This window comes from Dromiciops gliroides, chromosome 4 (genome assembly GCF_019393635.1).
Source record: "Dromiciops gliroides isolate mDroGli1 chromosome 4, mDroGli1.pri, whole genome shotgun sequence".
NCBI classification, from domain to species: domain Eukaryota; kingdom Metazoa; phylum Chordata; class Mammalia; order Microbiotheria; family Microbiotheriidae; genus Dromiciops; species Dromiciops gliroides.
Window position 1 is genome coordinate 200,104,776 of NC_057864.1, and position 23,123 is coordinate 200,127,898.

The 23,123-nt window shown below is 43.5% G+C and overlaps 2 protein-coding genes across 3 annotated transcripts in view; both read right to left on the reverse strand.

The window, feature by feature from the left end:
- TTYH2 (tweety family member 2) overlaps positions 1 to 5,876 on the reverse strand; it is a 94,133-nt gene extending 88,257 nt beyond the window's left edge. Inside the window, exon 1 of the mRNA XM_044005469.1 lies at positions 5,637 to 5,876. Within this exon, the coding sequence (XP_043861404.1) occupies positions 5,637 to 5,765 (129 nt within the window). The 5' untranslated portion in view covers positions 5,766 to 5,876. The remainder of the gene's footprint in view (positions 1 to 5,636) is intronic.
- A 9,040-nt stretch (positions 5,877 to 14,916) lies between these two features.
- On the reverse strand, positions 14,917 to 15,940 carry LOC122756033 (eukaryotic translation initiation factor 4E type 2-like). Of its 2 annotated transcripts, XM_044005083.1 has the most exons (2): positions 15,841 to 15,940; positions 14,917 to 15,787 (listed from the first exon to the last, which is right to left on the reverse strand). In XM_044005083.1, the coding sequence occupies exons 1-2, from the start codon at positions 15,892 to 15,894 to the stop codon at positions 15,218 to 15,220; spliced, it is 624 nt and encodes a 207-aa protein (XP_043861018.1). In that variant the 5' UTR covers positions 15,895 to 15,940; the 3' UTR covers positions 14,917 to 15,217. The 2 variants fall into 2 exon arrangements, with proteins under 2 accessions (XP_043861018.1, XP_043861017.1); XM_044005082.1 differs by having other exon boundaries at positions 14,964 to 15,932.
- Positions 15,941 to 23,123: the final 7,183 nt, after the last annotated feature.

Sequence of the window (23,123 nt, forward strand, 5' to 3'; positions counted from 1 at the left end):
GCATAAGGAAATTCAATTCAATGGAGGAACCTGGGAGGAGAGGGAAAGGTAAGAGGGACTGACTGAGAGACTCTGCCTCACTCTCTGGGAAGTCTTAAGTCATCACAGTCCTGGCTCTGCAGCCAGAGGTGAACAGCTGTCCACAGGGGATGGGGTGGGTTCGGTCCTGCAACAGGTGTTGGCCAGACAAAGGCAGTCTTTGGAGCTGGTGGGTTGGGTGGAGGCCGATTTCCAGCTGCCCCTCTTCTATCACCCTCTCTCCTAGACCCAGAGCAAAGAGCTAAGTGCCATCTGACCAAGTCCAACTTCTGGACTCTCCCTTGGGCATACCCAGAAAAGCCTGCCAGGCAGAGTTTCTCTTCTGATCTGGGAAATCACATTTGATCGTCAGAGCTGCCTTTTTTTCATCCATAAACAGAGAGCAGAAGATTCCCTGGAGCTATCCCCAGACAGTAGGTTCCTGAGAGAATAATTCAAGGATCTCTGATTTCATCAGTGTGAAATCCCTACCCTGACAGAAAGGGGTTACAATTTGCATATACTGGTTTTCATGCGACTGTGGCATAATAATCAATCTTTTGGTAATGAGTTCTTTCCCTCCTGTCATTAAACTTTTGTTCAAAGCTTAGCAATACCTGATGGAGCTCATATTCTGTTAACATAGCCTCCAAGAACTGAGGGTAACCTCTGTGCCATGATGAGGCACTCTTGGGGAGGAAAACTGATTGAAAACAGACTGAGCTGGGGAGGGGGAGAGAAGGGAGAGACGTTGTGGGGAACTGGTTCTTGGAAAATCAGGTTGAGAGTTTGGTTGGTGGACCTAAACCGGTTTCTGTTCCCTGCCTCAGTTTTCCGCTCAGTTAACACAAGAAAGTTTCTTTGCGGTTCTCTTTCCTTTCAAAGAGGGAAGGATAAGTCTCCACCTGGCCCCAGGGGTTCAGAGGATGCCAAAACTCTCTTCTCATAGAGCTAAGTCAAGCCAAGCCTTGGGGGTTGGGGTTGGGGAGAGGGCAGGGAAGGAAAGCAAGTGTGGCAGACATACATAAATGTGTGCACACAATCCCTGAAATCATGGAAGAGAAAGGGAAAGGCCCTTTATGGGGGTCAGGGAAGGAAGTGGAGTTATCTGACCTCTGGTTCAGTCTCTAAAGAATGACCCAGGGCTCTTTCCGGTACCCTCTCAATGCCAGCAACTCATACTGTTCCATGGAGAGGAAGTAATTCTTGGGGTCAAAGTCCCTGGCATATCAGAGGGGTCAGAAAGAGGTGATTAAATGGATTAGGGCTACATCAAAAGCTCCAACCGGTTGCTCCTCACTCCCATCCCTATATACTGGAACACAAACTCAGCCTAGAGGTAGGAGAAATACTACCTGAGAGTGAAAGCTGGTTTAAAAAAAAAAAAATCCTTCTCAGTCCCCTTTGCTGAATCTCTATCCAGGTTACATTCTCTAACTGGGTGTCTCCCAAGGCTATCCTTGGCCCTGTCCTCTGGATTATTTATTTCACTTGGTGATCTCATCAGTTCCTATGGATCCAATCATCATCTTTATGCAAATGATTCTCAGAGCTTTTTATCTAACTCTCCAGGACTCTCAGACATGCATCACCAACTGTGTATTGGACATCTCAAAACTCACCACGTCCAAAAAGAACTCATCATCTTTCCTCCCAAGTCCTCCCTTCTTCTCAGCTTCCTGTTACTATTGAGGAAACCTCCACCTTCCAGTAAGATAGGCTCATAACCCTGGTGTCATCCTCAGTTGCTCATATGAAGTCACTCCACATATCCAATCTGCTCACTGTATCTCTGCTCCCTCCAGTCACACAATCACCTCCACCTAAAGTACGGCAGCAGTCTTCTGCTTCCTTTCCCTGCCTCAAGTCTCTCCTTTCTCCAGATTACCCTTCACTAGCTCCCAGAGCGATCTTAAAGATTAAAGATTTTTCAAAATGATTGCACCACCCACACATGACAGGGGATATGCTCAAAACATTAGAAATGCATGGATTTATTTATAAATGAAAGAAAACAAACCAAAGTAATCTTAAAAAGCTCAGGTCTGGGGGCAGCTAGGTGGCGCAGTGGATAGAGCACCGGCCCTGGAGTCAGGAGGACCTGAGTTCAAATCTGGTCTCAGACACTTAACACTTACTAGCTGTGTGACCCTAGGCAAGTCACTTAACCCCAATTGCCTCACCAAAAAAAAGAAAAAAAGAAAAAAGAAAAAAAAAGCTCAGGTCTGACACCCCCCCCCCAACCCCCATTCAATAACCTCCAATGGCTCTCTGCTACTTCTAGAATGAAATATCAAATCCTGTTAGGCTTTTAAAGCTCTGAATAACCTGGCCCCTTTCCAATCTTTTCCCACTTCACTCCCCTCCACATGTTTCTCACATACAACACTCCATCTCCCCTTTCTTTGTTTTTTTTTTTCCTATTTTTTTTCCTGGCCGTCTCTCATTCCTGGAATGTTCTCCTTCACCTCCACCTCCTGGTTTCCCGGCTTTCTTTCAAGACTGCTCAAATTTCATTTTTTTTTTCCAGAGGGCCTTTTCTTACCTCCTCCCACCCCAAATGCTAGAGCCTCTCGGAGATCGCCTTTCATTTCCACAGCACACACCTTCTATACTCCCATTAGAAGGGGAGCTCCCTGAGAGCAGGCACTTGTTACTGACTTTCTTTGCATCATCCCCAGAGCTTAATGCATGGTTAGTACTTTTTTTTTTTCCAGGGCAATGAGGGTTAAGTGACTTGCCAAGGGTCACACAGCTGGTAAGTGTCAAGTGTCTGAGGTCACATTTGAACTCAGGTCCTCCTGAATCCAGGGCTGGTGTTTTATCCACTGTGCCACCTACCTGCCCCTGGTTAGTATTTAATAAATACGAGTTGACTGACTGGATACAAGACTCTGTGACCAAAGGGGGCAAAACTCCAGCCTTTCTTTCGTGGGGGAAAAAGGTGTTTGTGATGGTGGGGAAGTATAGTGAGAGGAAAGAGATGTTGGGGGCGTGGTATCATTTGATTCTTTTCTTTTCTTTTGCAGGGCAATGAGGGTTAAGTGACTCGCCCAGGGTTACACAGCTAGTTAAGTGTCAAATGTCTGAGGCTGGATTTGAACTAAGGTCCTCCTGAATCCAGGGCTTTATCCATCCACTATCCACCCTCATTGGAGTCTTATTGTACAAAATGACTAATACAGAAATGTTTTACATGATTGCACATGTATAAACTAAACTGGATTGCTTATCAGCTGGGGCGGGGAGGGGGGGTGGGGGGAGGGAGGGATAGAATTTTCAACTTAATACTTAAAAAAAATGTTTTTAAATTGTTTTAACATGTATTTGGGGAAAATATAATATCATATGTGTATATATGTGTATCTGTATACACAAACATGAAAATTAATAGAAAAACAGGTAGAAAAAAAGTAAGGGTAACACCAGCTGTCTGCTGGGGTAAGGGTGTTGGGAAAAGAACCTTAAGTCTCATTAGCCTCCAGACACCTTTAATGCTTTCTGATCCTAGGCCTGAAATAAAAGAGGGAGAAAAGAGGAAGTGACTAATTATGTTAATGAAAGGGGAAGTTGTCCCAAGTGGTTCCCCAGTGCTTGTTGTTGTTGCCCTTCATTATGGAAAAGGACCATGACATCGGGGTGATGTTAAGACTAGCTGTGAATTGGATTTAAGTGGGGGAGGGCTGTGCAAAGTTATCAACCACACTCTCTACTCTAAGAGCCATCTGGGTTCAGTGGTAAAATATATATCCAGACCACTGGAGATGGCTCCTGATGTTTAAGGCATTTGGGGTTAAGTGACTTGCCCAAGGTCACATAGCTAGTAAGTATCTGAGGTGAGATTTGAACTCAGGTCTTCCAAATTTCAGGGCCTGTGCTCCATCCACTGGCCTACCTCAATGCTATTTCCTTTATAGATAAGGAAGTTTGTTCCAGACTTGTGTAGTCACTATATGTTCTATCTATATATTCTATCACCATTACTGCCAGGTTTAGGAATTGATTACCTATGGTTCTCCAACAACAGTTACCATATCTGAAACTCTATTAATGTCAGCTAAGGCTTTGCATCACCTCTCCTCCACGCCCCCACTTAAACAACTGTAAAATCTCCCAATTCATCTCCTAGTCTCTAATCTTTTCCCACTCTAATATGACTTTCGCATACTAGATAAGGTGATTTTCCTTTAAGCATAATGTTACTCTGCCCTCCTCCCCTCAATAAACTCTAGTGGCTCCCTACTGACTCTGGGATAAAATGCAAATTCCTATGTCTGGCTTTGAAATCCCTTCAAAACATAGCCCCCATCTATCTTTCTAGCCTCATTACTCCCCTTCCGCACTCTGTGGCTCAGCCAAATTGGCCTCCTTGCTGTTCCTAACACAGGATGCTCCTCCATCTTCTGCCATGTATGGCCCCAATACTTGGAATGAACTCTCTTCCTTATGTTCACTTCCTAGAATCTCTTACTTCCTTCAAGACTCAGTTCAAGTTCCACCTTCTGCAAGAAAAAGTCTTTTTCTAACCCTCCCAGCTACCAGTGCTCTTTCAAAACAACATTGTATTTATTTTGTATATGGTTGTAGCCATCCGAGATGTTGCTTCCCCAATAGTACAGAAGTTCCTGGAGAGCAAAGGAGGACTGTATCACTCTTGCCTTTGTACCCCGAGAGACAAGCACAGAGCATGGTACATAGTAGGAGCCTAATAATTGCTTGTTGTTTGATAGTCTTATCACTGTAATATCCTTCATTAGAAGTCTTCAAGTCAAGTATCCCCCAAATAGGCAAGCATCAATCCAAATACAGATTTGGGAAGAGGGTCAGGACAGATATTTCCTTATCCAGAAAGCTGAGGGATATAGTAAAGATAAAGGGGGGGGGGGTTAGGGGAGGGAGAATAGGACTACAAGAGGTAAAGTGTGGAAGTCTGAGGACTACAAGGGGAAGGGGGGGGGGAAGATTACGGGGTAGTGGGACCTTAAGAGGGAAGTTGGGAAAGATTAGGAGGTAGTGGGACAAAGAGGGGGAAATGAGGAGTCCAGAGGGCTTTAAGAGCCCAAACTACGAGACCCACCAAAGCAGGTCAGAAATCAGGAAAAAAAAATCAACTCTAAAAGACCTCCCACTCTTATTGATCCCACCCTGGAGTTTAAAACTACACTGGAGTAGCCGGCACCCCCATATCCTCCAGGCCTTTCTCTATCCACCTTCTAGGGGCCCTCCTAGAACCCTAAACTGATTGCAAAGACACCCTGGGGCAGAGGGGCTCCCTCCGTTCCTAAAATGATTTCTCTCCCTTAACGCCTTCATCTCATGCTTCCAGTCGGTAATTTTCAGTTGTTCCCTCCGCCCAAGGGTCCCAGAAAGAGGGGAGGCAGGGAGTGGGAAGGAGAGGAGGAAAAGGGTAGTCTGAGGGGGGACGGAGAGTGGGGAAGCCGAGAGGAAGTAGAGGAGCAAGTGGGGGCGCGAGTCAGGTCTCCAGGAAAGGGAGGTGGAGAGGTGCTGAGGAAGAAGAGGCAAAGGGGGGGCTGCAGCAGGACGGGAGGGAGAAGCTTAGGCTGGAGCCCTCGGCCGGGATCGCACCTGGATGGAGGGGGGGGGGCGCACTCACTGACCTCCTGGTAGCTGGGGTCCTGGGGGTTGAAGGTGCTCTCCACGGGCTGCAAGCGCAGGTTCAAGTGCGGAAAGCTATGCAGCCAGACGGCCCACCAGGGCGCGATGTAGTCCACTCGGGCGGCCGGCATTGCTGCTGCCCCTCGGCCGGTCAGTCCGCGAGTCCCGCTGGCCAGCACAGCAGCCGCCGCAGCCGGGACCACTGCACGGAGCGCGCTCCCGACACCATCCCTCGCGGGTTCTCCGATCCCTCCCTTCTCCCCCGCCCCTGCGCGCGCCCCCGGCCCCGCCTCGCCCCTCGGCTCTCCCGCGCGGCTCCGGGAGGGAGGCGCCAAGGAATGAAGGGATGAGAGCGGAAAAAAAGGGGTCTCTAACAGCTGCCCGCCCCGCCCCTGCCGAGGGGAAGGATCGGAATTTGCGATTTCAAACTGAATCTTCAGGTCCCGTGCCTTAATTGTGCACACGAGGGAACAGAGAAGTAACTTACCCGAGGTTCTACAACTAGCTTGAACACAGGCATAAGAGTATTATAGATTTAGTTACAGATGAGGAAACGGAGGCACAGAGCGCTTATGTGTTTTGCCCAGGGTCGCACAGCTAGTAAGTGTCTTAGGATTTGAACTCCTGACTCCGAGTCCAGTGCTAGCCACGCTATCTCAGGTTGGCATGAGTTGCCTTCCAGATCCTTATCATCTCCTTCTCGTCAATGTGTCTACCCTCTGCGCTTCTTGCAGACATTTATCTTTACTTCCATTCTTACTCATCATTTTTTATACTGTTGATTATACTTATTAACTAGCCAGACCCAGAGGACGGACCGACTACTCTTGCACCCTGGGACGAGGGGGGAGGGGGCATTTAACACATTATGAGCATCCAGTCAATGTTAACCACAATAATAGTATCTGTATTTAAGTAGGACTTTTCTCACTACCCGTGAGGTAGGTAATGCATGGTATATTTATCTCCATTTTACAGATGAAGAGACTGAGGTTTGATGATCAAGTGATAGCCACAGTTACATAACTATTGCTCTGGGCCAAACCTCACAGTCTGGTGGTTCAAACTAGGGATTGAAAGCATGAGACATTCCTAGGCCAGATAACATTTCACTAAAGGAAGCTGATTTAACAAAATAGCAAGGGAGAGGATATTCAGCCAAGATACAGTATTAATTCAGGAGGATGCTCCTCCCCTCCTCTCCATATGGAGACTAGCTTTGTCATAAGTATTCATTCACTCATGGAGGTGGACAAGTCATCCATCAAGTTTCAGGGGCTTCTTCCATTGGGCTATTTATACCTTTGGTGAATGGGACACTATGGTTTGAGCCTTAGTTCCATGGATCGATTAAGTTTTGGAGATGTTTTCGTTAACTTTTTATTTTTTTGCAGGGCAATGAGGGTTAAGTGACTTGCCCAGGGTCACACAGCTAGTAAGTGTCAAGTGTCTGAGGTAGAATTTGAACTCAGGTCCTTCTGAATCCAGAGCTGGTGTTTCATCTACTGCGCCACCTATAGCTGCTCTACTTCATTAACTTCTTTTTCTTTCTTTCTTTGTTTTTCATTAACTTTTTAGGGAAAAGTTAGCATAGGCTGAGGAGTACATGTTACTGTTACCACAGCTGTTAAATTTTAAAACTGGGATTGGAGCTCCAAATTGTTAACCCATGGTACTTCCTATATATTCCAAGTGATCTAACAATTTCCTATTGAGAGCAAAGGAATAACAGCAGGGAGGAGTAGGAAAAAGACCACATGGAGAGACTTCTCTCCCTTCTCTCAGTCTCTGTCTTCCCCTTCAGGAACGTTGTAGAAAAGATTCTTGTTCAATCTTGGCTGCTGAGATTCCATGACAGTGAATCACTTTCCACCTCACAGGCCATACAGTATTTCACCCCTGCCCCCCCCCCCCAAGTGCTTTACTCTTTCCTATTCTTTCTGGATGAAAAGCAGCAGTACCTGTAAACTGTGGCAATGCATTGCACCTGAGTCTCTCCCTTTCTGTCTCTTCAATGGCTGCAGCACACCTGGGGGTGTTGCTTATCTTGGTGCTTAACAGACTGCTAACTCGTAATCTACAGATCCTCTGCTCCCATTCAATTCAGTGTCCTTCTTTTTTTTTTTTTTTTTTTTAGTGAGGCAATTGGGGTTAAGTGACTTGCCCAGGGTCACACAGCTAGTAAGTGTGTGTTAAGTGAATGAGGCTGGATTTGAACTCAGGTACTCCTGACTCCAGGGCCAGTGCTCTATCCACTTCGCCACCTAGCTGCCCCCAGTGTCCTTCTTGATTAGTAATAATAACTTGAGTTCACATTTTTATAGCACTTTAAATTTATAATACACCTTCCTCACAATAAAACTGTTCATTAGGTGGTGTAAAATCTATCCCGGTTCACCCAGATACTTTCAGGGTCAGGACGGAATCCAGGTCCCTTACCCTGTGGGGTAGCTGGAACAGAGGCTTGTCCATGAGCAGCCTGAGGACACTCAATCCTTTCTGCGCCTTCTGGCCAGCTGGATCAGGAGCAAAGCTTAATCCTTCTCAGGACTTTCCTATCTCCTTTCTGGGGGCTGGGTAAGGGTAAAAGTCTTTTCTTTGGTCCCTACTCTCTCTTCCTCTTCTCTACTCCCCTCACAATTCCCTCCTCCTCCCAGTCAGTTTGTGTCCAGGATTAGCTCACTTTTTAGCTTCGGGCCAGTTTCTTAGTCTCCTGATCCATGGGGTTAGTGGAGGACCGGGACAATATACTACAAACCAAGTCAACAAAAACATTTTAACACATGTCAACGAGGTGCAAGGCACTATTGGAAACACAAAGGCAAAGATAGAATTCTGTGAAATAAAATTGAAACAATGCCTACTCTCAAGGAACTTACATTCTAAGCACGCAAAGAAGTATGCCATACTTTGAAGAGGGAGAAATTGGACTAGCAATTGGGGAAGGGTGAGGTGGAAATTAGGGAAAGCTTAATTCAATTCAGGTAATATTTATTAGGGCAGTTAGGTGGCATATGGATAGAGTACTGGGCCTGCAGTCAGGAAGACTCATACTCTTCCAGTTTAAATCTGACCTCTGACATTTTACTAGCTGTATGACCCTGGGAAAGTGACTTAACCCTATTTGCCTCAGTTTCCTCATCTGTAAAATGAGCTGCAGGAGAAAATGGCAAAGCCAGTCCAGTATCTTTGGCAAGAAAATCCCAAATGGGGTCACGATGAGTCAGACACAACTGAACAATATTTATTAAACACCTATAATGTACAAGGTTTTGTGCTGAGTGGTAGACCTACAGAAATGAAAAACACTAAAGCTCATGCCCTGGATCTACAGGGGTAAGGGCAGAGGATTATATGAATACCCATTAAGCACAATATTAGGCAAGGAGAATCAAGCAAGGTGTTCTAAACATTTGAAAAAGGAAAGATCACTTTCTTTGGAGGGTGATGGTTGGGGGAAGGGGAAAAAAATGGAATGTAAATTCCTTGAGGGGAGGAACTGTTTTGTTTTTATATAAAGGTTTAACAAATGTTGAATTGAATTGAAGTAGCTCAAGTTGGAGTTTGAAGGTAAACAAAGATCTCTACTATCTGAGACCAGAAGAGAATATATTCCAGGTATGTGGACTATTCCTTGGGAAGTAAAGAAGCAGGATAGTACTTGGTGAATTCAGGGAATGGGGTTTTTTTGTTTTTGTTTTTTGTTTTTTTTTCCTCTATCAGTGAATGGCTAGGAGTCCATTTTGGCTGGACCACAAAGTGGGAGGAGGGGAGTATAATAAATAAAGTTGCAAAGGCAGTTTGGAACCAGACTGTGGAGAACCATAAATGCTAGGATGAATTTGTACTTTACCCTCAAGCCCCCTGAAGGATTTTGAACAGGGGAGTGATATACTAAGACCTCTACATTAGGAAAACTATTTAGATACCTGGGTAAGGGATAGCCTAGAAAGAGAAAAGATGGGAGGAATTTATGAAGCTATTGCAAAAATTCAGGAGTGAGTTTAGGGCAGGCCCTAACACTTTGTGGTGGTAGCCATGTAGGCAGAGAGAGAGGGGGGATGATTTTGAATTATGGTGTAGAGACAGACCAGGCAGGACTTGGCCACTAATTGGATTAGGGGAGAGGAGGTGAAGTAAGAATCCAAGCCATTTGTCACTTTTCCAGGACACATTTGAAACATAATTTCATAGATGTTTGAGTATACACCAAACATTAACTTCAAGCAGTGGGAGGATCTGGATTTGGAATCAATGTACCTCAGTTTGAATCCTGGGTCTGCCAATTAGCAGCTATTTGTTGTTGTTCAGTCCTATCTGACTCTTTGTGACCCCATTTGGGGTCTTCTTGGCAAAAATCCTGGAGTGGTTTGCCATTTCCTTCTCTATCTCGTTTTATTTTTTTGTTTTGTTTTGTTTTAATTTTGGGGGGCAATGAGGGTTAAATGACTTGCCCAAGGTCACACAGCTAGTGTCAAGTGTCTGAGGCTGGATTTGAACTCAGGTCCTCCTGAATCCAAGGCCAGTGCTTTATCCACTGTGCCACCTAGCTGTCCCTCTCTATCTCATTTTAACAGATGAGGAAACAGGCAAACAGGGTTAAGTGACTTGCCCAAGGACACACAGTTAGTGAGAGTCTGAGGCTGAATTTGAAATCAGGTCTTCTTGATTTCAGGCCTGGTCCTCTATTCACTGTACCACCTAGCTGTCCTTATGAGCTGTGTGACAAATGACTTAACCTCTCTGGAACTCCTCAGTTTCCTCATTCGAAAAATGAGGAGGGGTTGACTTAGATGATCTCTAAGACCCCTCCAGGTAGTCTATGGGCCTATGATAAAATCTGACTAATATTTATTAGGTTCTGACTGTATAGAAGGCCCTGGGTTAGGTTTTGGAGCATCAAAGATAAAAAGGAAATGGTTTCTTCTCAAGGTTTACATTCTTTTGGGAGAAGGCATGTACCCAGTGAACACATTTTAAAAAAAAGTAACTTAAAATGAGACAAAGTGTTAACTGGGAACAACCCAGAAGGCTTCATCTACAAGCCCCATCTGAGCTGTATGTGGATGGAAGCAGGAGAATCTAAGAACAAAAGTCAGGAGTACCTTACAGGCATGGTGGACCATTTGTCCAACAACATGCAAGTGGGACAGGAAGCCCTGAGTTCAAATCCAGCCTCAGACATTTACTAGCTATGTGATCCTGGGCAAATTACTTAACTCTCCATTTCCTCATCAGTAAAATGAGCTGGAGAAGGAAATGACAAACCACTCCAGTATCTTTGCCAAAAAACACACCAAGTGGGGTCATGAAGAATCAGATATGCCTGAAAGGAACAAATAATAACAAATGCATGTGGAAGGTGGAATGTTAGGTAGGGGGAAGAGCTAGCAGGTCCAGATGACTTGAATAGAGTATATAGAGGTCAATAATATGAGCTCCTTGAGAGGAGGGAGTACCTTTTGGGGGGGGGGTTAATGAGGGTTAAGTGACTTGTCCAGGGTCACACAGCTAGTGTCAAGTGTCTGAGGCTGAATTTGAACTCAGGTCCTCCTGAATCCAGGGCCGGTACTTTATCCACTGTGCCACCTAGCTGCCTCCTTAGGGAGTAGTGTCTTTTATCTTTGAATCCCCAGTGTTTAGTACAGTGCCTAACACATAGTAGGTACTTAATAAATACTCACTGGGACGGGGGGGGGGGGGGAGTTCTATTACATTTTTATTCTCCCATGGCCTGTTCCTCATATGCCCATGATAGGAGATTTAGGAAGGGATGAAAGATTTTATCATAACCATCATGGTGATTGTGGTGGTAAAACTTGTGGATTCCACCAGGTTTGGATGTACTTGAGGGCTGGGGAGAAGTCTAGGAAGAAGCTAGAGAAACTATCAGCATACAATTCTCTGAGAACAAATTGTAGGTTTGTGTTTTTTCCCTGGGCAGAGCTGTCATTTATCACTGCCAAAGTCACCTCTGTACTGTGCAGAACACTGAGACCCTGCTTAACTGGTGCTGCAGAGACAGCCAGATACTGGCTCATCATTCCTGCTGCTACCCCAGACTTGCTGACCCTGGAGTATTGACAATAATCAGACAGAAGGGCTGGACCCTGGGGCCCTCCTAATGCAAACAGGTGGGACAAGGAGGATCTTTAGGAGGATGTATAAGATGAACACACGCGTGTCTTTGGAAATCCACAAATACCTGTTATACCTATTTTCTCTCCTCTAACCTCTCCCTACCCATCATACAATATTTATTGACTGGGCAAAGCTTTTGAAAGGGACGCCATTAAAGCCAACCAGCTGATAGCAGATATTAAGTTGTCTCTCCTGCTTCTACAAGACAGAATTGTATATATAAAATAATGCAATCTTAGAGTTGGTGGAACCCCATCTACAAATCTGTCCTCCACAAAGCTGGCAAATTGATATCCCTAAAAAACACAGGCTTGACCATGTCATTCCCTTGAGTCAGAAATCTGCATTGGCTCTTTATTGCCTCTAGGATAAGATTCAAGCTCCTCAACCTAGCATTTAAAGCCTTTCACAATTTGGCTGCCACTTCCCTTTAAATCCATTTCATATTTTTCATCTTCACACCCTCTGTCTTAGTCTAACTGACCTATTAGCTTTGCTCTGCATGAAGCTTTTTATCTCATCTCCTTGCCTTTGTACAGGTGGCTTCCCATGCCTACAAAGTGATCCCCCCTTATTTTTTTCTTTTTAGAATCAATCAATAAACATTTATTAAACACCATGTACCAGTCACTATCTTCCTTAAAAGAAAAGGTCAAATGCCACTTCCTAGAATAGTTACTTCCTGATCCTGAGTTGTTAGTGTATGCTTGCGCTCCCTCCCTTCCTCCCTCCCTCTCTCTCTCTCTCTCTCTCTCTCTCTCTCTCTCTCTCTCTCTCTCATTTCCTTGATACATACCTTATTTGGCATATACTTTGTATTTACACCGTCAAGTTCCCTCACTATCCTGCTGACTTCTTTCTGTTGTTGTTATTCATTTCAGTCATATCTGAGTCTTTGTGACACCATTTGGGGTTTTGTTGTGTAAGGGGCTGAAATTCTAGCTAGTCTGTCTAAAATATCTGAGTGGTTGCCAATAAATTATAAGCTTTAGCAAGAGTTTAGACTTTTAAGCATTAAGGAGAATAAGAATTTGGTGAAGAGAGAGAAAGGCCTAGATTTCATCTATCTATCAAAGGGAGAGCGCATTTTAGCTCCACTTTCCACAAGAGTCCTCATGAAAGAGAGTGAGCCACACCTCCTTCACCCCACAAACCTCCTGTGAAACTTGCAACATCCCATCCACATGCACACACATCTCCAAGCTAATTGGCTGGTAGCCTTGATTGACAGTACCCATAAGCAAATGTCACTTCCTGATGCCAAGAAAGCCACATGGCTTGCCCTCAGGTGCCTTCTTCTCATGGAGGAGCTTTCCTACAGTAACTCTCCAGCAGGTGGCGTCATTCCAATCGTTACAGTCAACAAAGGTACCAGAATGGTCTGCCATTTTCCCCGCCTCTAGATCATTTTATAGATGAGGAAACTGAGGCAAGGAAGGGATGGAAGATTTTATCATAACCATCATGGTGATTGTGGTAATAAAACTTGTGGATTCCACCAGGTTTGGATTGTAATGATTGGAATGATGCCACCTACTGGAGACTTGCTGTGGAGAGCTCCACCATGAGGAAAATGCCTCAGAGGCATTGTGGCTTTTCCTTGGCGTCAGGAAATGACGTTTGCTCATGGGTGCTGTCTATCAAGTCTACCAGCCAATCAACTGGAGGAGCCTCCTATGGTCTGGGAGGAGACAGGAAGGAGGAAAGGGAGCCTGCGCAGAGAGCGCTGGCCCTTTTGGCTTCCGGACTTGATGGTGGTGGCGGCAGAGGACTTCACAGGAGATTTGAGGAAAGATAGGAATGCCAGGCTGTTAGAATTCTGTTCTCAATCTTTTTCTTTCTGTTTTCCAATAAACCCTTAAAAACCTAAACTCGTTTTATCAGTGATTTTTAGTCAGTTTCCCCCAAACTGGGGGAACACATTAGAATCCACATTTAGAATCTTAAATTACACAGGATGTACTTGAGGGCTAGGGAGAAGGCTAGGAAGAAGCTAGAGAAACTATCAGCATACAATTCTCTGAGAACAAATTGTGACTTGTCCATGGTCACACAGTTAGGAAACTCCTGAAGCCAGATTTAAACTTAGAAAGATAAGTCTTCCTGACTCCAGGTCTGGCACTCTAGCCACTGTGCCGCCTAGATGCCTGACTTCTTTCTGAAGGACCCTCCTTTGTCATTCATTCTATAATGTGTCGTTCAGAAAAATTCCAAAAGCTCTATTGGTAGGATCAATATGTCTGTTTAACTGAAGATTCCAGATAAAGTATTGGGCACTTTTGTTGGTTTTTTTTTTTTTTGGTGAGGCAGTTGGGGTTAAGTGACTTGCCCAGGGTCACACAGCTAGTAAGTGTTTAGTGTCTGAGGCCAGATTTGAACTCAGGTCCTCCTGAATCCAGGGCTGGTGCTCTATCCGCTGTGCCACTTAGCTGCCCCTGGGCACTTTTAAATAAAAGAGGTGTGTACAATAAATCCAATGCCTCTTGTCTCTTCAGCTTCCTGTATGTTGAAAGGATCAGAAATATGGTTGCCAAAATCACCTCAGGATCTTCATTTCACTTTCTCCCTTAGGTATTTTCTGGAGACCTCTGGTGATTTCATTTTAGTCATTCAACAGCATTGACTGAGGCCCTACGATGTTTACTCTGTATTGGGTGTTTTGGAAACAATATCAAAGAAATGGAAGACGTTCTTCTAGAGGTGGAAGGACCAGCTACTCCAACCCCTTCATTTTTTTTTTTTTTTTGGCGGGGCAACGGGGGTTAAGTGACTTGCCCAGGGTCACACAGCTATTAAGTGTCAAGTGTCTGAAGTCAGATTTGAACTCAGGTCCTCCTGAATCCAGGGCCGGTGCTCTATCCACTGTGCCACCTAGCTGCCCCCAACCCCTTCATTTTACAGAGGAGGAAGCTGAGGCCCAGAGGGCTTAAGTGACTTCTTCAAGTCTATTATTTATTTATTTGTTTGTTTGTTTGTTTGTTTATTTATTTATTTATTTATTTATTTTTTGACTCCAACAGAAATTCTTCCCAGATGCACAGACATTCATAATACTGATAAACTCGCCGTCAACAGCTCTGGCACATACATGTGTTCACAATACCCTTTGTGAAGTGTCACAAGAGAGCAAGAGAGGGCCCAGAAGGCATGTGGACAACGGCACACACAGCAAATGAAAGGTTCGACTCTCCCCAGAACCCCATTTTTTAAAAAAGTCTGTCTATTACAAAGTCATCTTTTCTGTCTTTCTGCTTTATAAAGTCAGCGATGCCGCAGGGCGTCTAGTGGAATCCTTCCTCCAGGGATGAGTGCAAAAGGGGAGCCCATGGATCGGGGATGTCCCTTCAGTGAGCAGACGGAGGGAGCTGCTGGAGGCCTCCCATCCGTTTCAGACAGACAGACACACACATACAGAAAAGGATTATTGCCAGCTTGGGTACTTTCACAATGTGATTTTTGTATTTCGAAAACTTGAATTGTCCTTGATGCTGTCGGTGTGTGTTTTGTATTCCATTATGGTGTTGGGAGGTAGGTTAAGCACTCGACGGAGCGTGTCCCAGATACGGGCTGTGGTGGCCTGGTCACTGGCAGTCTTGTTCCATATTGAAATAATGTCCTCCTGGAAACGGACAGAGACAACAGCCCCACAGATCTCCTCGCCCACCATGAACTGTTCCCCCAACATGGCAAGTATAAGATTCTCCCAGCACCGGGATGCTAAGCCCTTGCGGAGTTGAATAATCCATTTGCCACCATTTTTATTTGCATCATCCTCCCACATGGGTTTGATTCCCTCTTTGAAGAGATGGAAGTCACTATGGCCTGTCAGGTCCCCAGGACGTACCATGTGGCTATAAAACCTCCAGAACTGCTCCACAGAGGCGAATGTGCCGATCTGCTTAATGTTCTGCTCGTAGCTCTGTGAGCTGGTCGGCCGGCCTGGCATCCTCCGGGAGTACCAGAAGGTGTAGTTGTACTGTAGTGGGTGTTCTGCAGGCCCTGGGACAACAGCCTTCCTCTTGCTGCTGCTCTGACTTTTGTCTCGCTCACTTTTTTCCTTCTCACCGTCTTTCTGTGCGCTGTTTTCTTCATTCTGGTCATGGTCCCCACTGTCATCATCTTTCAAGGCGTCGAACTTGTTGTTCATCCTCTCGCCACCGCCACCGCCGTCGTCTCACTCACTGACTTCCGCTCTGCCGAGTCTCTATTATTTATTATTATTATTATTTCTTTTTTTTTTTGGTAAGGCAATTGAGGTTAAGTGACTTGCCCAGGGTTACACAGCTAATAAGTGTCAAGTGTCTGAGCCCGGATTTGAACTCAGGTCTTCCTAACTCCAGTGCTCTATTCACTGCACCACCTAGCTGCCCTGACTTCTTCAAGTCTAGATGTGGAGGATATAAAGGCTAAATGGAAACAATCCCTGTCCTTGAGGAGCTTACATTCTCCATCTGGGGAGATAATATGCATTTGAGTATATATGGAATATATTAAAATAGGGGCAGCTAGGTGGTGCAGTGGATAAAGCACTGGCCCTGGATTCAGAAGGACCTGAATTCAAATCTGGCCTCAGACACTTGACACTTACTAGCTGTGTGACTCTGGGCAAGTCACTTAACCCCAATTGCCTCACCATAAAACAAAACAAAACAACAACAAAAACAACCCACCAAAACCAAAAAGAATCCATAACCAATCTTTTTATACCTCCTCCACTAGTCCTCTATCCTACTCCCCCAAGGTTGTTCTAAATGGCCTCTTCGGGCAGCTAGGTGGTGCGGTGAATAAAGCACCGGCTTTGGAGTCAGGAGGACCCGAGTTCGAATATGACCTCAGACACTTAATACTAGCTGTGTGACCCTGGGCAAGTCACTTAACCCCAATTGCCTCACAAAAACAAAAACTAAATGGCCTCTTCTCTCAAGATTCCCAAACTATTTTCCCTATCCTGATTATTTCAGCTAAGTATTTGGATGTTACTGAGAAAAGAACAACTGAGGTCCCTCTTCTCTACCTTTAGTTATCATTGTTTATATTCTCCTTGACTCCAGTCTCTGAGAAGATGTGACCCTTCTTCTTACCAATGCCATTCTCTCTACATGTACCCTTGGTCCTGGCCCCCTCCCATCTTCTCCACTAGATTGCCCCCATAATCATATTCTCCTCTCTCTAGTCTTCAAACTCTCCCTATTTACTGGTTCCTTTCCAGTTGCCTACAAACATGCCTGTCTTCCCCATCCTAAAACAAAACAAAACAAACCTCTTCACTGGATCTTACCATTTCTTCAAGTTATTGTCCCAAATCTTTCCTTCCTTTCACAACCAAACTTCTAGAAAAAAAGTGGTGACATCTCTCTCCTCTCAATTCTTAATAATTTATAACTTCTCTTCTAACCTCATCATTCAAAAGACTCTCCAAAGTAACCAATGATCTCTTTCATTGCCAGATACAACGGCCTTTTCTCAGTCCTCATGCTGGCTGCTCTTTCTGCAGCATCCAGCAAGGTCAGTGCTTTTTCTTGGTTCCCCTGTCTGCTTCTGCTGGATCATCTATGTCACGCTCATTAACTGTGAATGTTCCCTAGGGTTCTGCCTGGGCCCTCTTCTATTTTCTCTCATATGACAATCTTATCAGCTCCCTTGAGTTTAATTATCTCTACGCAGACGACACCCAAATCTACCTATCTAGCCCTAGTGTCTCCCTTGAATGCCAGTCACACATCTCCGATTCGGTAGGTCTAAAACTGGATTCACCTTCCCCTCAAACTTACCTCTCTTCTGAAGGTCCCTATTTCTGTAGTGGGAACCACCATCCTTTCACTCAGATTTTACAAACTCAATGATATCCTGGACTCTCCAATTCTCCTTCATTCCACATATTCAATGAGTTGCCAACTCTTCATACCATCAATACCTCCAAATCTTTCACATCTTTTTTCTTTCTACTGACATGGTCATTAAACCTAGTTGAGGTTTTCATCACCTCTTAACTTGACTACTACTACTAACCCTTCCACATCGTGGGGGTTAGGGGTGCGGTGCTCCCCTCCCCCCAACTCAATCTGGAAAATCCACTTAAATTTTTCTGGCCCTCCCTTCATACCAGTGAAGAATAATGTTTTTTTTTTTTCCCCTTTTCTTTCATGAGGTGTTTACAGTACCTTATTGTAAAATTGGGGTTAAGTATTTGGTCATAAGCTCTGTGTTGTCTACTGGCCTTCATGTGTCGTCTGTGGCTTTGGCAAAACTCCTCCCATAATTCCCATTTAATTTCTTATGCTGACCCACAATATATCAAAACCTCAATGGGGAAAGTCTCGATGTGGAAAGGATAAGTGTATAAGAGCCTCAAGTCTCACCCCCAACACAACTGCCAGAGCGATCTTCTTAATGTACAAATCTGACCACATTACTCTTATATTCAATAAATTCAAATGATTCTCTATTAGCTTTAGGGTCAAATATAAGCTTCTCTGATTGGCTTTAAAGGCAGGGTTTTTGTTTGTTTTTGATGCAGTTAATTTCCGGACAATACTTTAAATTCAAACAGTGGGTCGCTTTTCATTCATTGTAACACAGCTCCACCTAGTGACCTACAAATGCTTACCCTTCTCTCTCAAATGCAGGATGTTGGTCTCCAGTGTCTCCAAAGTGGGGTGCCAAGGATAATCCATCAGGATATAAGAAAATAGTCTAAGCACCACTCTCACCGCATAGTGGATTTTGAGCTCATTTGTTAAAAATATAAAAGTGCAACACTTTCTGTTTTGCAAAAACTCAGTGACATCACGGAAGAAGGAAATTTACTAGCTCAATTTTGAGAAAACCCTTAAATATTAAAATAAACTTAGAGCTGTACCTTTGAATTGCTGTATAATAGTGTTTTTTGAATGATTAAAAAAAATGAAGCCTATCCAATCACTTTGCTCTTCTAAGGAGGACCCCATCATTTCTTTTTGCTCAGGGCAATAGGGGGTTAAGTGACTTACCCAGGGCCACACAGCTGGTGTCGTGTTTAAAGCCAGATTTGAACTCAGATCCTCCTGAATCCAGGACCGGTGCTTTATCCACTATGCCACCTAGCTGCCCCCAATCACTTTGCTCTTAACAAAAATATTAGTAATAATATTTTAACAAGACCAAAAAGGTCTACCATTAGCCAAACGATTATTTAAAAATTTATCTGTATCCTTAGAAGTTTCCATTTTGTTTTTCATACTGTACATATTAGTACAATAGTATATATAAGACATTTATAAATATTAGAAGTACGTTTACATATTTTTTTTTTACTGTTGGGGTCTATGATCAAAAAAAGTTTTGGGGGGCAGCTAGGTGGCGCAGTGGATAGAGCACCGGCCCTGAAGTCAGGAGTACCTGAGTTCAAATCCGGCCTCAGAAACTTAACACTTACTAGCTGTGTGACCCTGGGCAAGTCACTTAACCCCAATTGCCTCACTAAAAAAAAAAAAAAAGTTTTGGAGACTACTATACCATATCATATTTAAGGGTCAAAACTAGGAAATACAAAGCAGAAACTATGGTCACATATTATTTGGATGTTATCTTGTTAACTTTTCATCTGTACATAAATCAGAGACATTTGACTTTTCAGCCTCCATGAGAGAAAATTTTAGTTATTAGAACTGCAACATTTCTTTTTTCCCTTTTTTAAAAGTAATAAACATTTTTATTATAGCTTTGGGTTCCAATTTTTATCCCTTTCCTTCCCTCCCTGATGTGGCAGATATGTGTTATACATGTATGATTATGTAAAACATTACCATATTTGTCATTTTGTACAAGAAAACTTGATTAAAAGAAAAAAATGAAAGTGAAAAAATAGCATGCTTCAGTCTGTTCCATCCATATCAATTCTTTCTTTGGAGGTGGATAGTATGTTTCATGAATAGACCTTTGGGATTATCAGAGATCATTGTATTGTTGAGAATAGTCAAATCATTCACAGTTCTGCATCAAACAATATTCCTGTCACTGTGCAGTGTTCTCTTGGTTCTGCTCATTTCACTTACATCAGTTCACACGTGTCTTTCCAGGCCTTTGCCAAAATCATCCTGCTTGTCATTTCTTAAAGCACAGTATTCCATCACCATCATATACTAGTTTGTTTAGTCAATCCCCAACTGATGGGCATTCCTTTGATTTCCTATTCTTAGCCACCACAAAAAGAGCTGCTAGAAATATTTTTGTACAAATAGGTCTTTTTCTTTTTGGGGATATCTTTGGGATATAAACCTAGCAGTGGTACTGCTGGATCAAAGGGTATGCGGAGTTTTATGACCCTCCAGGCATAGTTTTAAAATGCTCTCCAGAATGGTTGGATCTTTTCACAACTTCTTGGACAGATTAGTGTCTCAGCTTTCCCACATCCCCTCCAACATCCATGCAACATTTATTTTCAAGTGATTTGTTTTCGAAAGGGATCATATATACCAAAAGATTCACAGTAGCACTTTTTGTGGTAGTCAAAAAAATCTGGAAATAAAGTGGAAACCTGTTGATTAGAAAATGGTTGAATAAATTGTGGTATGTGAATGATCAAGTATTGTGTCAAAAGAATTTGGGGAATGAGGAATTCAGAGAAACATGTAGTTTTTTGAAATGATAGAAGCAAGAACAATCAGGAAAATACTCAATAATGTAAATGAAAAATAACACTACAATGAAGCTGAATGTTGTATAATTCTAGTAACAATCTTGGGATTGCAGAAGAGATGAGTAAATGCACTGCACTTTCCTTGGAAAGGGAGGGACGGGCAAGATGTGAGTGTAGGGAAAGATGGTCAAAAAGGGCACCTGTTGGTTGTTTTAACTTTTTCCTACAAGGGATGATTTCCCTGGTTATGTGACAGCAGTCGGAAATTCATTGGATGTGAAAAACAAAAAGCAACAATAAAACATTTTTTGAACAGTTCAACTATGCATATTCAGAAAAAAAAAATCAGATGAAGAGCACATATTGCCCAGATTAAGAATCCTGGCTGGGAGCCCAGAGTTTGTCAATGTGGACAAATGTTGCAAACAGAAAATAAATTAGGCCCAGAATTGAGGGGGGTTCAAGCTGGATCCCAGTTGAAAATGACCCACTTTCAACTATCAAAAACACAATTATGAATAGTGACTATGACATTATAATTTTTTTTAGAAAAGGATCACAAGTAACCCAAAATGCAATGGAAAGATATATTTGCATAAGTAAGCTGCAGCATATTATCAATGACTTTAAAAAAAGTCAACAGATGTTAAGCAGCTATGTGCTAGACGCTAGAAACAGACAAAAATGAAGCTGTTTCTACTTTTGAGGAGCTTACTGGAAAAGGATATGGGCTTGTCATGAAGTGAGGGTAAGGGATAATAACCAGAGGGAGGAAAGATATTGAGTACCGATCCAAGCCATAACCTGGAGACAAAACAAACGTAGAGTCAGATGCAACATTCATCCCACCATTAGATCAATCACACTCATCCTGGGGTCATATCAGTCCCTCTGTTCAAATACACTGAGAGGGCAGAATTTGTGGAGGTTATTGATTTCCACACATAGGAATGCAATTATAGATACCTTGAACCACTCTTTCCAATCAGATTAGAATGTTACTAAATCTTAAAAGGAAATTGGGGTCACAATTGAAAACTTTTAAGGACCTTTTCCAGTCTCTGTGACTGCTCATTCATCATCCATAATAATTACCCTTGAGGGTGTTCCCCTATTAATGGTAGCCATGGATTAATTTCAATGGGCTTAATTATCTCTATGCAGAGGAGTCAGATAAATATATTTATGTATAGCCCATGTCTCTCCTGCAAGCCAATCCCAAATCACCAATAGGGATATTGAACACTTCAAATGATGTCCCAGAGACATCTCAGTCAACATATTCAAAACAACTTTTCTTCCTTACCCCTAATTCACTCTCCTAAACTCTGCTATACCTGTTGAAAACACCAGTCTTCTGGTTACTGGAATAACCTCAGCAGTATCTTCGGACTCTTCAACCCACAAGAACATGACAATCTCTCCACTTCTCACCTCATCCAACCTCTCAACACAGATCCCACCTTAGCTAAGACCGTACTCATCTCTCTCCTAGAGTACAACAGTATAATTTATCTTCCCATTCCAATTCATCTTGCCCATGGCAACCTGCGCACTTGACTGTGACTATGTCAATAAATCTTTAAGTACCTGCCATATGCTATAAATCGGGTTAAACCCTGGGGATACAAAGAAAAGCAAGAGTTCCTGCTCTCAAGGAGTCCAGTTTAATGGGAAAGACAACAGGCAAAGAACTATGTACAAATAAGCTATGCACACAGGACAGGTAATACTCAATAGGGGCACTCGAATGGAGAGGTTAAGAATGGCTTCTTGAAGGTAGGAGGTGGAGACTAGAACACGTTCCAGGCAGGGGGGGACAGCTATCAAAAATGTTGCGTTGTGAGTGCTTTAAGTGACAGAAAGGTAGTCACTGTGAGGGCCTACATTAGGATGCCAGTACTATTAAGGAGGAGGGGTATAGTGTATTCACGTTACAAGTGAAATCCACAGGCTTTGGCAACTGATTGGATATAGGGGTATGGTGAAATAGGGGATTTGAAGGTCATGCCCAAGATGTGAGGCTGGGGGACTGGGAGGAAGGTGGTGATATTAATGGTGGGAAAGAGAATGTCATTGGCTTTTAAAGCCCCCCACAACCAGGCCTCATCTTCTCTTTCCAGCCTTGTATGTTGCCCCTTTCCACAGCCAAACTGGTTTCTATTTTTCAAAACTTACCTTCTTAAATGTTCACCCTACCAATCTTGTATTTATTCCATATACTCACACATACATGTTGTCTCCTCTTATAGAAAGCTCCTTGAAAGTGGCTATCTCATTTTACAGCACCTCTTCTCAGTGTACTTAAATTGGGGTTCATTATTTGATATATATGACCCTACTTTCATAATAAAACACCTGGGGCAGTTAGGTGGTACAATGGATAAAGCACTGGCCCTGGATTCAGGATGACCCAAGTTCAAATGCAGCCTCAGACACTTGACTACTAGCTGTGTGACCCTAGGCAAGTCACTTAATGATCATTGCCTGCCCCCCCCCCCCAATAAAATAAAACACTCCTCCAACCACCAAGGATCAGCCCAACATACTCTTTCTCTCAGTCTTTTCAACCGCCTAGACTGGCTTAACACAATACTATCCAGCCAAAATATTAATATCAGCTCCTCAAAGTGAGTTTTAGTTGCCAGGATTCATCTTCAATACCAGACTGAACCCCCCCCCCCCCAAATGTCCTATCCAACAATTGAAGCTCTGATCCATAGTATAGTAA

Coding starts and splice junctions, on each gene's coding strand:
- LOC122756033 (XM_044005082.1), bottom strand. CDS start 15,922: ATGAACAACAAGTTCGACGCCTTGAAAGATGATGACAGTGGGGACCAT.